Source organism: Phodopus roborovskii, unplaced genomic scaffold, assembly GCF_943737965.1.
Source record: "Phodopus roborovskii unplaced genomic scaffold, PHOROB, whole genome shotgun sequence".
Lineage (NCBI taxonomy): Eukaryota > Metazoa > Chordata > Mammalia > Rodentia > Cricetidae > Phodopus > Phodopus roborovskii.
The window spans coordinates 15,019,987-15,037,563 of NW_026126540.1; the positions used below are offsets into that span (position 1 = coordinate 15,019,987).

Sequence of the window (17,577 nt, forward strand, 5' to 3'; positions counted from 1 at the left end):
ACACTTCTGATTAATATCTCTGATCTTCCTGTCTCTCATTAGGTCTCTCATGGGTTCCAGTGGACCACAACAATGAACCTGCCCACTCATTTTAAGATCATGAATTTAACATTATCTGCAATAACTCCTTTTCCATGATCAGCATCATATTCTCTTTTTTGTGAATAGGATATGGGCAGCATTAGTTTGCCAAGGGAAAACTTTGAAGATTCAGAATATGAAAAGAAACAAGGGGCTGGAGATATAGTTCAGCAGACAAAGTCACTTGCTGCTTGCTAAGTCTGTTGACCTAAGTTTGATCCCCAGAAACCACAAGGTCAAAGAAAAAAGCCAATTGCCTCACAATTTCCTCTGGCCTCCAAAGACATTCTGTAGTATACACACACTTACACACACACACACACACACACACACACACACACACACATACACATGAACATACAGAGAGAGAGAGAGAGAGAGAGAAAATGAGAGGAGGGGAGAGACAGCTTTGCTTTAAAAAGAAAGAAATAGGAAAACTATTTTTATCACTTCTGACTTTATACCTAAGGTGAAACATAGAATTGATCAAGATGAACATTAAAGAAAAATCGAAACAACTGTGTCTAATAATTTTAAAAAATAAAACTATGCTGGAAAAGCAATAGCAAAATGAATAGTAGAGTGAAATGGATTTTAAAGAATGGACTTAAAATAGATTTAAAATCTATATATACAAGAAAAGATAAAATCAAATAACAAAGATGAGCAGTTGGAAGGAATTAGAAATAAGCTCTTTAAGCCGATCCCAAACATGATTTTCCCTTTCTTGACAAGCACAGCTGTGTTGCCCAGGATGATTTGAAGTCTATTATTAAAGCAACGGAAAGTCATGCAGCAGAATGGCATAGAAAGCTTGACAGGATCATGATTTGTAGCAGCATAGCAATAATTCAATATAATTACAAAGAAGGCCCAAAGAAAGAAAATGGATTGCATAAACAGACTTTTATTTCCATGTTGGAGCTCTTGTATGTTTCCGATGAGACAAGAGTGCTCATGTGTAGACTATTACAATCAACTGTGATACTCAATTTTCCACAGTAAGCAATGGTTCACTTTTCATTTAAGAAAACCCACTGTTTTAAGCAAACAGTAGGGAACAAACAGAAAAATCAATAACTATTAGGAGTGTAACTATAGAGCCGATGTTCCCTAGACAATCTTCTCATTGCTTTGAGTGCTCTTACTTTTTTTTCCCACAAAAAGTACTACAGAAATTAGTCAGAGCAGAACCGTTCCTTCTTGACATAATAGAAAAAAGCCACTTGATAAATGTGGCTCAGAGTCAAACATTTGGGTTATGTCATTTATTGAGTGATGGCACATAAAAAAATGAATGATGAAGAAAAAAATCATTTAATTATCTCCTCCCAGACATTATAGACCTGTTTTTGGAGACAAGATAAGCAACATGAAGAGTCAGGATATTTCCAAGAGAAGGTAAACTCTTGAGAGCAGTATTTTAGAATTAGCTCCAGAGGCCAAGAACACTAAAGTACAGCAGTGGAGTGCAGAGACTAAATAGATTAAAAGGAATCCTCAAATTTTCATTTCCAAAAACCATCTCTTACTCTTACAAAATGAAGAGCTTGTGTAGGTGAAACATCTTTTAAATGAAGGAGCATTTCACCTTTCACCTAAATGACAAATGACAGTATATTTCAGAGCAGGATAAAACATTGCTTTAGTGATCTACAATGTGTATCTATGCCATTTAAGTGTGAGACATGGATTGAATCCTGAATTTTTTAAGTAGTTCTCTCTCTCTCTCATTGTAGATAGTCATGACCACGACTACCAACTTCTCAGGAGCTTATATATGCTAAAATATACACTTAATACGACAACAAAAATCCATCACAATTGTTACTATAACTGACAGAAAGTATGCACAGCACACGGTTTTTCTACTATACAAAAATAAAATAGCTCTGCAGCTAAAAATAGGAGTGACTACTTTATATCATTCTTTTTGTAGCCTGAGATATTCTGGAAGATGATACAATATTGTAGTAGTTCTAATACTATTACAATCAAACCTGGTAGCATCACTTAAAGAAATGGATATATCAAAAAATAAAACAATAATACAAAACAAAGGAAAATGTTTATTTTCTCCCATTTATATTTCAGTAGTTTGGTTTTCAAGAAGGGAAGATGCCACTTGATTATCTGCTCATCTAAAACTATAAACACATAGCAGATTTTTTTGAAGGACTTTTGAAGACATGTACATGGGTCATCAATTATAATGTTCATAGTTCAAATAATCTACAAATTTCTGTTTTCTTGAAGATCACAGGCACTGTTCCCTCTTTATCCTTCTCTACACTTGTTACTCTGCCAGGAATTTCAGGTATGTTTTGTGAAAATCAATTCTGCCCTATTATCATTCTAATACCCTCAAAATTATCATAAAGAGAAAACAAGTATCCCAGAAACTTAAAACATTATCTGAAAATTCATACATCTAAAAACTAAAAGGGAAGAATGTTTCCTAAGAGTTTTCATTACTTCATATAGACTTGAGAATGGCTCAATGTGGTCTTTTTTGAATAGCTTCTTGGGGATTAGGGAGATGGCTATGAAGTGTTTGCCATGAAAGCAAGAGCTTGAATTCAGATCCTGGAAAACCCACATAAAAAGCCAGACACAGTGGTCCATATCTGTAATCACAGTGCTGGGAGGTGGACATAGAAGGATGAGTGGGGCTTGCTGGGCAGCCAATAGAGCTGAATCAGTGGGCTTCAGGTTCAGTAGAAAGCCTGTCTCAAAAAATAAGGGGAAGAATAACTGAGAAGTCCACAGGCAAATGCATGTGCACACCCAGAGAGGGACAGGAGAAGTGAAAGGAACGGGGGGGGGGGGGGGGGGGGGGGAGGAAGGAAAAAGTAGAGAAGAGGGAGGAAGAAGAGAAGAGGGAGGAAGAGGGAGGGAAGAGGCAGAGGGAGCAATAGGGGGAGAGGAGAGGGAAAGAAAGGGGGAGGGGAAAGAAAAGGAAGGGATAAAGGGAGTGGGAGGGGAGAGGAGTGTTTAGGTACAAAATCCTTTCCCCAGAGAGCATACAATCTTTAGAATGATTACATATTCCCTAGGCCTGAAAGTTTCAAGGCTGAATTTGAATTGCAAAATCACATAGGTGTTGAAAGCTCTTGCTTAGCACAACTTGGGAATTTGTAATTTTCCATGCTACATGGCATGCAGTTTTCTTCACAGTCCCTTCTTATTTTCCAATTTTAATGGTTTACACTGTCCTGTGTCTGGGTTTTGGAATTATAAATGTGAAATTATCATCTTACCATGGTTGTTTCTTGAATGGATCCAAAACTATTAATAAAAATGTTGACTACTACATCAACAGGAATGCCTATGAATAAAAATTAAAGAAAAATTTAGCAGCTGCAAAAGCCTTGATGGGAGATGTTATAATATGGTATACATATTTAATGTTCATATTTTGAACTGCACATTCACATGCAAAGATCTTTATTCTTAATGTATGTTACAATGTTCACAATTGCTATTGATTTCATTTTCTGAATATAAATTATTATAAAAAACAATTTCAGTTATATTTATTGCTATGCATTATTCAAAATATTTTTCTTTTAAGTTGCATAAACTATGGAATATACATTCTAACTGTGAACTGCATAATTTAATTGGTCTACTTACTAAACTGTTCTGTAAAATTCACTTTTAAAGTAGATATTTTACATTTTCTAATCATTTCAAATCTTTAATTACTGTAACAGTATTCAAGAATTTTACTAATAATTACTATATTTCAATTTTATTTCACAAAAGCACAAAGCTAATCAGACTTATAATGGAGTCATTATAAAGATTTCTGTGTGACCTGTTAGAAAATAATTTGAAAGTTCATGGAGTGAGAACCAAGGTATAATGTTGCAATTTTCTTTCTTTTTCTACCTCATTGTACCTATCAAAGGGAACATGTGAATTTAGCCTTTAGCCTCATAAGCACTGCTGATGAGAAACAGGTGTGAATCAATTCATGGTAGGCATGTGACAACCCAGACTGTGGCTGCTATGGAGAATGACTGAATAGGCCCCGGTAATGAACAAAATCCCTGTTTTTACAACATAACTGTAGAATGCTAGTTGACTAGAAGCAGCTGCAGACATTTTTTTTTCCTGCAAAGGGGGAAAAATATCAAGCCTTATAATGCTAATCTGATGTGCATTAATGTCTAGCCTTTCCCAGTAAGGATTACCGTCTTCCAGAGGACATGTTTCACGCAGAGTTTCTGAATTTATCAAGATGATATATATATTTTTTTTGAAAAAAGCTTTTTAACAAAATGCAATAGGATCATGAAGCTTTTTCATTTTAAGCACATTTTTTTCCCTTACAAACTGTGAGAAGTTGTAATATCTTGCTGAAATAATAAATTTTGTTCTAGAAAACTTTACTCATAAAGTTAATATTTTTATAAAAACAAGTTGTCCATCTTACAGCAAAATAAGTCCTTTTAATAAATATGATATACTGGTAAAGATCTTACAATCAGAACTGTTCATTTTCCCTGAGTAAGTGGTTGTTGTACGAATTATTAACTGTTATGTCTATTAACGAACACCACATCAATGTCCAGAACCTAAACTCTAAATCACTAAGATTAGGGACACACAGTACTTAAGAAATCCATCTCAGGGATCAGGCTATTAATTCACAGAATATGCTTTTTCACTTTTTTAACTGGTAACTATATAAAACTATTAGAATGAATATTTTTCTTAATAACAAAGATTATTTTAAGCATTAAATATCTCTGAACAGCTAAATGTTAACTTGAAATCCTATTCTTCTGTACATTAGAAACCCAGTATTACATAGGTAGAATTAAGTTTTAAACTATAAAGACTGAAGGGGGTAGGGGGGTGCAGAGATAACAAACCTTTGAAGTTTGGTCTTATCCTGGGATCATAGCTGACCAGCAGCCTGTTCAAGATGTTGCTGGTGGAGTTGGGGGGCACACGTGCAAGGTCCTCTGGTGACTGCTGACTAAATGAAGGAAGACAGAGAAGAGGCTGGTAAGTATTAATAAGTAGCAACAGAAAGAGGCATTTTTCCTCAGGAGAACTGGCTTGGCTTCCTTGAGACAAATATGCAATTCCACCAAGACTTTTCCAAGGAGAAATAAATAAAAAGTTACAAACACTGTCCAAGCCCCAGCTTTCTATATAATAACAATAATAATAAAACAAAACAAAACAAAACCAAAACAAATATTTTAGAATTAATTTTACTAACTGCATGAAGCAGTAGCATAAGATTACTATACAAGTTATCTCATAGTCAGAAGATTTCTCACTTGTCCTTAAGCAACACAGTCTTCAAGCAAATGTGCACAAGTCAGTGAAAAAGCAAAGAACAGTTTTTTGAACAGTGTATACCATTAGCTTGTACAGAAGCAAAGGGGGTGTAAATGTTGTGAGCTAATGTGGCCAGAGAAACAGTTAAGAATCCCCAAGAATAATACTGTTATTTAGAAAATGTTATTCCCAAGAAACAATAACATTTCTCCTTTCAAAATGAAATGATGGTTGCCCAGGGTAGAAATGGGTTAAAAATAGTCTCTCTACTATTCAATCAATGAAACAAAGAAGTCACCGACACAAAAATCTGACATATTTTTTATATGTATTAGTCATCTGCTCTTTATTTAGAAGAGAATAGGCAGCCGTATTTTTCTATTTTACTGTTAACTAATTACTAACTATATGACATTTTGCTATTATTTCTAAATAATGAATCATGACTAAATTGACAGTTTAAGGGACTTCTTTGGTAGCCAAGGGGAAATACATTGTTTCTGTTTGTTTTGTTGTGCTGCCCATGAAGTTTTATCATACAATCACTTAAACCCAATAACAAAAACAAAACAAAGCTCCATAATGATCACAAGATAGATTAAAAGGAGACAACATCTGGTATTGTCTAATGTGTACTGATGTGGTAATAAATGACTAAATTATGTGAAGCAAACTTTGATGCAATTTGTTTGACTTTTTATCATAACTTAAACACTTACTAGTCATTTCTGCTCTGACACAAGGAGGCCACCAGAGATTAACTATAAGACAACACAAATTTATGAAAGAGCTAAAATGGCTATGACATACTATAGAAAATTCTTTCAGTTAGAAATCATCCTCAGTGAAACATATTAAGCAACAGATGAAAACCAATTAGTTAAATTTCCCAAAGTGCAAGAGATTGCATAGATTTTTTTAAAAATTGTTTCTCATGGCCTTATCAACTCCAGTATCATACCTCCAGGGATCTGAGCCTTGGTAATGAGATTTTCTATTTCACTGCAACTAAAATTGTTACCTGCTTAGAGCCAATTGTCATCTCTTATCAAAAGATCAGACCCTCTAAGGAGAATGAGGGCATGAAGAGAAATTGAATATTAGAATGCAAATTAGTGTTCAATCCTATCTATGGATTTTCTCATTCAAAGAAGGAAATGGAATTAATTATGAAATATACCTTTATTGGATCAATTAAGGACTGCTATTATTGTGTCTCTTGATATAAAATCCTTTACAATTACATTCCTTCAGTGCAAACAAAAGGTATAAAGACAATTAACTCTAATTGTATAGTTTGGAACTTTCAGGACATTTTGTTTTTCCTTTCTCATAAACTGGGTCAATCAAACCCAAATTCCAGCCCTTTCACTATCAGGCAGTACCCTTTCTCTATCCACACAAACAGACTCAATCCCATCATTCCACACTGTAACTCCTCTTTCTAATTGTACCAATTTAAACCTACATTGTCTTTAAAACTGCCTGACACTTCCTCCCTTTTTTCATAAATTGTTTCAACTATGCAGTCATATTCCAGGTAATACAAACTGATAAATGCTTCATTTTGTAGCATTCCTCCATATCTACTTTTAGAGCACCAACTAGATACAAAACAGAAACCATGATTAATAAGACACTAGCAGCTTGTTCCCTGTACTCACAGTAAACAAACAGGACTTAACACTTTCCACCTGCCCTGACTGGCTGAGTTCAGTGTTCCAATATGGAATGGGTAGTGGAGAACTGACATGTGTGTTCATTTCAATCTATCAAATGACTAACATATTATTGCTTAATTAAACAGAAAAAAATATTTATCCAAGCAGAGGGGTATTTTTCAGTTGAGAGAGGGGGAAAAAAGATTTGTGATGAGTAGGTATATTTGACAGGTTAAACAAATTTGATGACAGTTTATCAACAGCTCCAGAAAATAATAATGAAAACAGTAGTATAATATATAAAGCAATACTTAAAAATATAAAGCTTGGTCACATCTACTAGCTGACTTCTCATCCCTTGGAAAGCCTGACTTGATGTAGGCAGACTATCACCTACCTTCTCATTACCATTCTGCAAGCCAAATGGCAACATTTGACTTTACTAATTGTAAACACTCTCACTTTCAATTTGCAACCAGTTCATACAAGAAGTTAGTTAGTTAGTTAGGTTGTTTGTTTCTCTCTCTTTATTTTATTTATTTATTTATTTTTATTTTTGCTTAAGACAGGGTTTCTTTCTGTAATAGTTCTGGATGTCCTGGAACTCAGTCTGTAAGGCAGGCTTGTCTCCAATGCAGTGAAGGAGGTTGGCAATGACTTCTCTAATCTTGGTTTCTTCGAAGGCAAAACATGCCTCAGACCTTTGGCTTTGCAGTATGGGCTTAGTTCCTATGGCATTACTCTGATATTGGCACTGTTGCAAAGAAACCCCCTGCTACAGTTTCTGTGAGCACCAGCTATACTTCAGGGTACATATGCTACATCTATGGTTCTATTGCTCTTAGGAAACATTGTTTTAAATCCTTACTAAAAATAATACTTAGCCTCTTCTGAACTTCATTAATGTCACACTGTAGCTATTCCCAAGTGCTTTCATTTCTCCTTACAATTAAAGTAAATTATTGTATTTTAACACATGAAATCAATATCAGTGGAAAAAATCCAGTAAACACATACTGAGGGATACGAGGAGGGATATACCAAATCTTTTTCAGCCCTGTTTTTTTCCTTATATGTGTAAATATAACTTGACCTGAATATTTAATAAGGAGTTCAACTTTCCTATTTTAAACATTCAAAAACCTTTTAAAATGTAAAGAAATCACAAGTAGTTTATATTTGCAGACATGAATTCAAGGGATTTCCCCCACATGTAAAATACTAATCATATGTTTCAGCTTACCAATATTAATACTCTATACAGGAGGGGGTCAACAAAATCTGTCAAGTCATTTGGAGTATGAACTAGGCCCTCCCTCCTGCCCCTAGATTAAGGGAGTATCCCTCCATGGAGAATGTGCTCCCAGAGTCCTATTGTGGAGGGAGGGAGCTGGGTTGACTGTACCCTAGATCCAAACAGCATCTCACACCACTAAGGCTTTAGTGAGAGAAGGTAAGTCAACAACTTGGCCCAGAAATGTGCTGTTTCAACAGAGTTCACACAATAAGATATTGTAACAGAGTTCGTTAAAATGACCAGATGACACCAAGAGAGGTTAAGATGAGCAAGTAAGGGTCCACACAGGAGTTAATGAGACCTGTGTTTCAGCTGAGAGACTTGGGCAAGATGTGGATAGACAGACAGCACAATGAGAGGAGGGAATAAAGCAGTTCATCTAACTCCTGAGAAGTCTTAGTGATGCTAGGATGGTGAAATAGGAGTCATGTGGCTGTAAGAGGAAAAGTGGACTCAAGATGTGTCTCCTTGGAGCTATGGTTTACTCAGGGGTTTTCCTCACAGGATGTACTGGAGCTTGAGATGCTAGGTGGCCTCTTGGATGGAAAGGAGAAAGCTGGGGTGAGAAAGCCATTGGAGAGTGGTCCTCCCTGCCATGCTGTGTTCCTTTTGTCTTCCCAGATCACCCTAGAGAGCATCTCTTATCTTCACACTTCACAGTGACTAGCACACCTAGAGAATGGATAGCTTTTCCCTATTAGGATGGAGAGCTAGAGTAATAGGAAACATGTGAGCAGTGTACGTGCATCTTCCTCTTCATGGCCCAAAGGTGAGATGGACCAGGTTTCCAAATGGAGTCCAGAGCAATTCAAATTTTCAGGGGATAATGACCTAGTCACCCACTTGGCACAGCCTGAGATGTCACCTCAACACAGAGACAAGATAACATGGTGTCAATACAAAGCTCTTCATCCAGAGTACACTTGGATCTCCTATTAATTTCTATCCTGTGAGTCTGACAAAACACCATGACTCAGTGAGCTTATAAGAGTTTATTTTGGCTTACAGTTCCAGAGACAGCAAAGCAGCTATAGGCAGGCATGGTGGCAGGAACAGGAAGCTGAGAGATTACAACAGGCAGAACAGACTGTTCTAGAAGTGACTTTAAACTTTTAAACTGCACCTCCAGTGACAACACTTTCCCGAAAACTCCTCCAGTGGTACCAACTGGGGTTTAAGTGTCCAAATGCCTGGCACATTTCCTATTAAAACCACCACATACCACATACCACATAATCAACTATAGAAATGACCTCAAGCTCAAAATTAAAAAGCAAATCTTTAGGTATTTAAGAGCATGTTTAGTATTTACTTAGAACTCTGAAGCTAGGAACCTTGGGGGTTAAGAAATTTACAAGTGCCAGCCATGTAAATGAAAAGCACCAGCAGCTGGTATTTGTTAATGGAAAAAGCTTGACCCTTACAGAGAGATGCCTCATCTGGTTACTGAAAGGTTGGAAATCTTTCATCCAGTTGTCGAAAGACTTACTGGAAAAAAATCTCTGTGTACCTAGAAACCAAATCCTGCAACTTCACAGTGATGACCTTTCTACAGGAACTGTGTCAGGTCAGGACAAAAATAAATTGATAAATCTCTTGACATCACATTCATCAGATTTAGTCAGAGAAAGTAGGGGCCATCTATAATTAGTTGGGTTCACTGATGTCAACGGAGCAGCTTTTGATAAACTATCATTAATATTAATTTCTGGCATCTTTAGTCCAAACCAACAATCACAAATTGTCAACATCACATTGATAATCTGAACCACATTAAGAAAATAACTGGTGTCTAGAAAACTAATACAAGTCTTGAAGTATCAGAACAAATAGCATTTGTAATCACCAAATATTTTCTCCAGAATACTTAAAAATTATTCACTAAAAGTCAAAGATTTTCAGAGAGGAACATACCTGGTAACCCTTTGAATAGTATGCCAAGGTAGACAGGAACCCACACAATAAGTCTGTGACCAGTCAGTGTTCATCTCCAAAGCACTGTCACTGGTCAGTTGTCATTATCCTTTTCTATAGGGTAATTCAGAAATCTGGATTTGGGAGTTGTGATGTGTTGAGCCCAGTGGTTATTACACTAATGAATGGTCATCAAAAGATAGTGAGTGTGAAGGTGCCATTGAACCTTGCTCTTCTGTGGGCTTCTGCTACATCAAAGCACTAAGATCTGCTGAGGAAGTGCCTATTGACCATCATTCCACACTACCCTTACCAACTTCACACCCTATAATTCCACTGTAAAGTCACACACAAACACACACACACACACACACACACACACACACACAGAGAGAGAGAGAGAGAGAGAGAGAGAGAGAGAGAGAGAGAGAGAGAGAGAGAGAGAGACCTGGAAGATCTCTCCAAGAAAAAGAAACAAATGCAGATAGTTCGCCAGGTATAAGAACTAAAACCACAAGAACAAGGACTAGTTTGCTAGGTTTGAGAACAACTAAAAGTATAAGAACAAGGAAAGGTTGGGTGAGCTGGAGCAGAGAACAGAGGCACTCACTTTTCAATCCTGGTTGACATAAATTCAAATCCTAAAATCCACACAGAGGTGGAAGGAGATTACTGATTCCATAAAATTGTCCTCTGACTTTTACACTTGATGTAGCATGCATGTCTGCACACACAATTTGAGCACACACAATAATAAAAAGTAAATTTTTAAATTAAGAAAGACTGGAGAGTCTTCACAGGAAACTTCACTTTTCCTTTTTGTTTGTTTGTTTGTTTGTTTTTGTTTTTATTTTTTGAGACAGGGTTTCTCTGTGGCTTTGAAGAATGTGCTGGAACTCACAGCAATCTGCCTGCCTCTGCCTCCTGAGTGCTGGGATTAAAGGCATGTGCCACTACCACCTGGCTGACTTCACTTTTCTTAAAGCAAAGGATAATAAGCTATCCCCCAAGCAATCTATTGCCTAAGGATGGTGACCAAGAAATTCAGGATAAAAAATGTGGTCTAAAAGCATATAAGAAATGTTTCAATGGCAAGAAAGGGTGAGTTAACATGGCAGCTCTCAGATACTAACCTTCTCTTCAGAACAAATGTAAGACACCCCTTTAAATTCAGGAGCTAACTTAGCCACTGGTAGGGGGTCTATATGTCTCCCTGTGAATATCAGGCTTAAATGTCAGTAGCTCTTACTATCCAGCCACCCAAAATCATTACTCATACTATGTGATCATCACCTGAAAATCAAAGGAACCCTGCTGATGAGAAAATAATGTTTCAATATAGTTTGTTTGTTTGTTTTTATGAACTACTTGAAGAGACCTCAAAAAAAACCTTGGCCCTTGGCTTAGTAAAAAGAACTGGGTTAGATTTTGTGGGGGGGGGAGAGAAGGGGAGTATTGTATGTAAGTGTGTGCAAATGTACATACCCATGCATGCAAACATGTATGGATATAAGATGCTGACATTGGATATGTCCTGCTTTCACTTTCCAACTACACACACACACACACACACACACACACACACACACACACACACACAGGAGATGGGGGAGAAGGACACAGAGAAAGATAGTGAGAGAGACATTGAATCCTAACTGAATCTAAAGATAAGCAATAGATTAGGGTGCCTGGCAGTAAAGCCTCACAATACTCCTGCCTTTGTCTCCAACCTGTTACCGGCTCATGTTACCACATCCACATGTATTTATTTCTTAAGTGGGTTTTTGAGGTTTAAAATCAGGTGGCCATTCTTGCATATTTCTACATTATGAATAATCACGTTCAGAAAATGGCCCTAAAATGAGACAGCATTATCACTGTTATCAGATTAGCAGTTTCTTTAACTCTCTGCAATAAGTACTGATATGCAATAATAACTTAGAAATACAGTGTACACCGTCTCATATAAGTGAAATGGTTACAGGCAGCACATTTTCACCTAAAACACAAAACTATTTATAACAATTGCTCCTGCAAAATGTAATTTATTTTTGTTATTTTTAGCTATTGTTTATATCTTTCCAGTAAATAGAGTTCTACTTTTTTTGTTTGCTTGTTTTTTAAAGCACAAAATAATTTTGGGTTTTATTCTACTGTTTTTGAGGTGAGGATCTCACTCTGTTGCTTGGGTTAGTCTAAAACTCATAATCCTTCTACCTTAACCACCTACCTAGCCACCCTTATACTAGGATGATAGTCATACACCACTGTGTTCACATAAAAATGACAAAGAAAGCCTTGAAAAATTGTGCAACTAGTGGAGGTTCTCCTGAATCTCAGACAACTGAGAAACCATCCACAATGTGTCTAGTAGGAAAATGAAAGACTTTCATACCATAATCCTCATCCTAGGACAGACACAGTACCAATAAGAGATTCCCAAGTCAGTATCTCTCTGTGAATCAAAGGAACTAGACCAGGTATCCACTGTCCTGATTTGTTCATGTGCTGAGAGCCTGACACTTTATCTTGGGAAACTGATAGGTCCCTGCATAGGGTTGTTTCTTCTCAGATACAGGAGGTAAAGTATTACTCTGAACTTGCATGCAAACAGTCTGTATAACCCAGAAAAGTATAAGCAATAAAGCCTAGACTTGGCCTTAATCTCAGCAGGGAACAGCTGAACCACATATCTAACATAATAATTCTGGAGCTCCCAAGGGGACTACATTTTAAGTCACCTGCCTCAGAGCACTGACATGAACCAGCATTCTTAAATCACCGAAAGTTACAAAGGGACAAATTGGTCATTGAACAAGAGTAAGGACTAAATACCAGTCTTCTTTTAATTCAACATAGAGCAAGCAAACAAAACTATGAGCTCAATTCTCCTGAGGTGAAAAGTACACAAATTCAGAGTTCCAACTTTTATAAGAGCTGGTCTGAATATCACAAAAGGTAAAGAGGGCATAACATAGTTGGGAACCATGGAGAGCAACACCATGCTTTTGTACTACTGCAGGTTTTTACATCTGCAGAACAGTGGACAGGTTGACTGAACAAGGTCTCCTTTTGCATGAGGTCCACACACAAAGCAGGGAAGGAGCTGTTTCTTACAACACAAATACCAACACAGATGCATGTGACCCATTAAAAAGAACAATAAAACTCCTTAAATAAATGCTATCAAATTGTACATGTCAATTATCTGATAGAGAAAGGGAACAAAATAAACCAAGAGTGAACATGAAATGAAATAAAGAATAAGAAAACGGTGCTTTGAAAATATAACCAAAGCTGATATATCTTTAGAATAACAAGAAAATAAAAAAACAAAACAATGAATAAATAAAGTCAGACATGAAAGAAGAGGCATTGCAACTGATGCCCAGACAGAGGGGAGGTTGATAAAAGATGTTGATGAATCACTAGATGTCCACAGATGGGTTAATTCAGAACAAGTGTTAAAATTCTAGATACAGCCAACATTCTATGACCTTCTCATAAAGAAATAAAATTAGTTAAATAAAAATATTTAACTAATAAAAATAATGGTTAAGAAAAATAAGGCCCAGGAAGAAATAACTTCACTGGCAAATTCTGCTGAACAACTAAAAACAAATTAAAGCCAGTACTTGTCAAAATCTGCTGAAATACTCAAAGGGGGGAACACTTCCAAGGACTTTATGAGGACAGTGTGACCCTGATTTTAAAGCCAGACAACACACATAAGAAACTACAAGTCAAAGTCCCACATAAGCAAGCATCCTTAACAAAGACTAGGAAAACAACTTCAACAGCCCTGAAGATGAGTGCATGCCTTGACCCAGTGGAGCTTATGTATGAGGTGTGAGGACAGATCAACATTGAAAAGTTGTTGTTATACACCACTCATCATCAACATAAATATAGGTAAAACCCATAGGGTTATAGCAATAGGTGCAAAAGTAATCTGAAATAATTTAACATTTCTTCTGAATTAAAAAAAAAATCAAGAAACTAGAAATAGAAAGGAAATCATCTGTCTATAACAGAGGCCACAAAGGAAAAGTTCATATCTACCATCACATTTTATGGTGAAAAACTGGAAGCTGCTACACTAAGATCAAGAACAAAGCAAGATGTCCTCTTTTACTACATCTACTCAATATTTGCCAGCATTCTTAGATAGTCATTTGATGGCAAAAATGGATCCCGATTGCAGAAGTGCATGCCTCTGCAGTTAACACAGTCCTAGCTATAGAATTCCTTAGCATCTGTGTACTGGCAGACACTGCATAGACAGACACTGCATAGACATCCTATTAGAACTAACAAAGTAACACTGCAGAAATATATATATATTTGATTTGTCCAGTTAATACTGAATATATATATATATGCATGTGTGAATAATAAACTATAAAACAGAAATTTAGATAGTTACCATAGTTACAACAGTATTAAAAAGAGTAATATATTCAGGAATAACCTTAGCCCTGACTAAGGAAATGAAATATTTGTACATTAACAACTATAAAAATTCAACATTCAAAGACACCAACAAATAGAAAGATAGCCTTTTTATGGATGAGAAGACAATACTGTTAAAATGTCCACCCCACCCATAGGGATGTAAGATGAAAAGCAATCACCTACTGAAATCTTCATGAGGAGCAAGGCTTGGGTAATAGCTTACTCTGGGTTCAATTTCCAGTCCTGCATAAACAGAGCACAGTGGCATAACCCCCATACTCCTCAAATTTGGAAGGCAGATAGGATGATCTAAAACTCTTGCTTATTCTTGACTACATAGCAAGTTTAAGGACAGCAAATAATACATGATATCCTATTTCAAAAATAAAACAACTATTGTTGCTAAAAACCTGATGAAAATTATTATAGGAATAAATGCCAAACAATTCAAGAATTCCTGAGGAATCAATAAAGACTGTTGTTGAGGCAAGGAAAGAAAGATTACTTTGACCTCATGGCTTCGTAAGTTTCAGAATACCATGACACGGAGAGTGTGCAGATCTATCTAGAAAGCCAAGAAAGAGAGGACATCATGCATTGTCCCCTTTCCTTCTTCTGCCTTGAAAGTTATTGCCTCAATCTCCTGACCTATGCTAGTCTTGACCACATACAGAGAGTAGCATCCTCATTTAGTGACTCTTCTCTGAAAACACCTTAAAGACATACCTTGAGGTGGGCTTTATGAATCTAAATCACTCTCAATCCAATGTCATTAGTAGTTAAGACAGTACCATAGACACAAAACAAATGAACATTTTATAGAATGATCATGTTTAAGCAATTTCTTAATTTAAAAATACTTTAGAAAGCAAAAGGTATATTAATGGAATAGATTATGTACAACTGCATGGAGGTAGCCTATAACAGCTGGCTGATTTCCACTGTCATTAGCTATAATATGAAAATTTGCATGGTGATTATTGGCTGATTTCTTATTTTTCTAAGGTCTGGCTCTCCTCTAAGAGTATTTCACATCAATTTTACCAGAGGCTTCTAGTTTTGAAATTCTTCAATAATTTGATATATATCAATCAGTACCTTCTATTTTTAATATTCTCATTGCTTTTGCTAGTGAGTGGGTCTGTGTGTGTGTGTGTGTGTGTGTGTGTGTGTGTGTGTCTATGTGTTTCTCCTAAAATAGATAACAAAATGTCTTCAGTGAAAACAGTATAGACCAATGCAACTGAAGAAGACCAGAAATAAATACAGCATAAATGACCAACTAATCTTCAGTAAATCAGCCAGGAAGAACACACAATAAGCAGAAAACACTGTGTTTAACAAATCATGCCAGAAAAGCCAGACAACTACAAGGAAAAAAAAGAGATGGGATGTTTTTCTACTGGCTCACACAAAAGTCAACTCAAAGTTCATTAAAGGCTGAAACATATGTTCTCAAAACTTCAAAAGGAAACACAGGACAATGTCCTCATGACATTGCTCTTGGTAACGACTTTCATGGACAAACACCAAAAGTACAGGCTGCATGACTCCAACAGGGTAGGAGGATCACAGAGCAAATGTGTGCCATGAAACAACAAAGCTTCTACAAAACTAAACCAAAACAGACGGATCCCCCTGATCCGAGAGTAGAGGAAAACACTGTGCAGAATGCAGAGGCATCACCAGTGAAAGAAAGAGTAATAAATCAGCCTTTGTTAAAAAATTTCTTCTTTGAATAGTATCAAAAAGACAATACACTGAAATGCTTAAAAAAACAAGGTTAGCAGGGGACTCAGAAAGTGCTGACAAATATGTTGAGAACAGACATTATGGGAAAAAAGTTTACTGATTTATCGTATGATCAAGTAGGTACAGCATACATACTCAAAGGAAATAAATCACTTTATCAAAGAGATACTGGCAGCCCCACCTATCCTACTATACTCCATACAGCAGTCAAGGTCCAGAATACATTCAAGTAACTTTCAATGGAAGAATAAAAAAGAATTATGTGTACAATAGGTACATGTACATAATATCTATATTATATACATGTGATAGAATATTATTCACCTATAAGGAAAGAATTAACTCCTATCCCCTGCAGCAGTTTGGTATTGCGGTAAATAAGGATCAGGATAAACAAATAGGCTGAATAGATGTTTATTCAGGGAGAAATAACTTACAACCTAGACAGATGAACACCAGGAAATTCAACCCGATCCTCTCCTGTCCGAGTCACGCCAGAAAGAGAGCTCCTTCCTGGCCCCCTCCGACCTCCTTCCTCAGGTCACCTCCGCCCATCGCTCCACCCCCCAATGGGCGTGGTCAGTGCTACAGAAGGACTACCTCACTACAATTCCCCTTTTAGTCTAAAGAAAAGATTTAGGCTTAATACAAAACTATATACAAAACAGTGAATAACAAGTGTGCTCTAAGAAAAGGAAAATCGAGAACAAAATGACCTACATATCTAGTCCTAGGGTGAGGGCATAATGGAGTTTACAATAGAGTTGTCCTAAGCTGGAAAACGTAAGTCTAGTACCTAATATATCTAACTAGGAAGAGAGAATAATAGTTGTGATAGTTTAATCTTCAACCTCATCAAGACCTGAGAAGGAAAATAACAATACTAGAGTAGACAGGAAATGCGGATGGACAACTTCCAATAGGTGCAGCAAGGACAGAAACAGCAAGCCACCTGAACAGTCACCCTAGGTCTCACAGCGACGTTGGTACACCCAGATTTGGATAAGGCCAAGAGAACTTGACAGACCACAACAACAGCAGGGAAATAGAATGGCTGTCTTACCCTGACTTGGCAAGGTCAAGCAGTCTTTTATATTTGTCTCCTGCAAGCACATA

The 17,577-nt window shown here is 36.6% G+C and overlaps 1 protein-coding gene across 1 annotated transcript in view; it reads right to left on the minus strand.

Moving 5' to 3' along the window:
- Glrb (glycine receptor beta) overlaps window positions 1-17,577 on the minus strand; it is an 85,373-nt gene that overhangs the window by 44,118 nt on the left and 23,678 nt on the right. Inside the window, exons 3-4 of the mRNA XM_051199203.1 lie at window positions 4,965-5,071; window positions 3,342-3,409 (exon numbers count right to left, since the gene is read on the minus strand). Of these exons, the coding sequence (XP_051055160.1) occupies window positions 3,342-3,409; window positions 4,965-5,071 (175 nt within the window). The remainder of the gene's footprint in view (window positions 1-3,341; window positions 3,410-4,964; window positions 5,072-17,577) is intronic.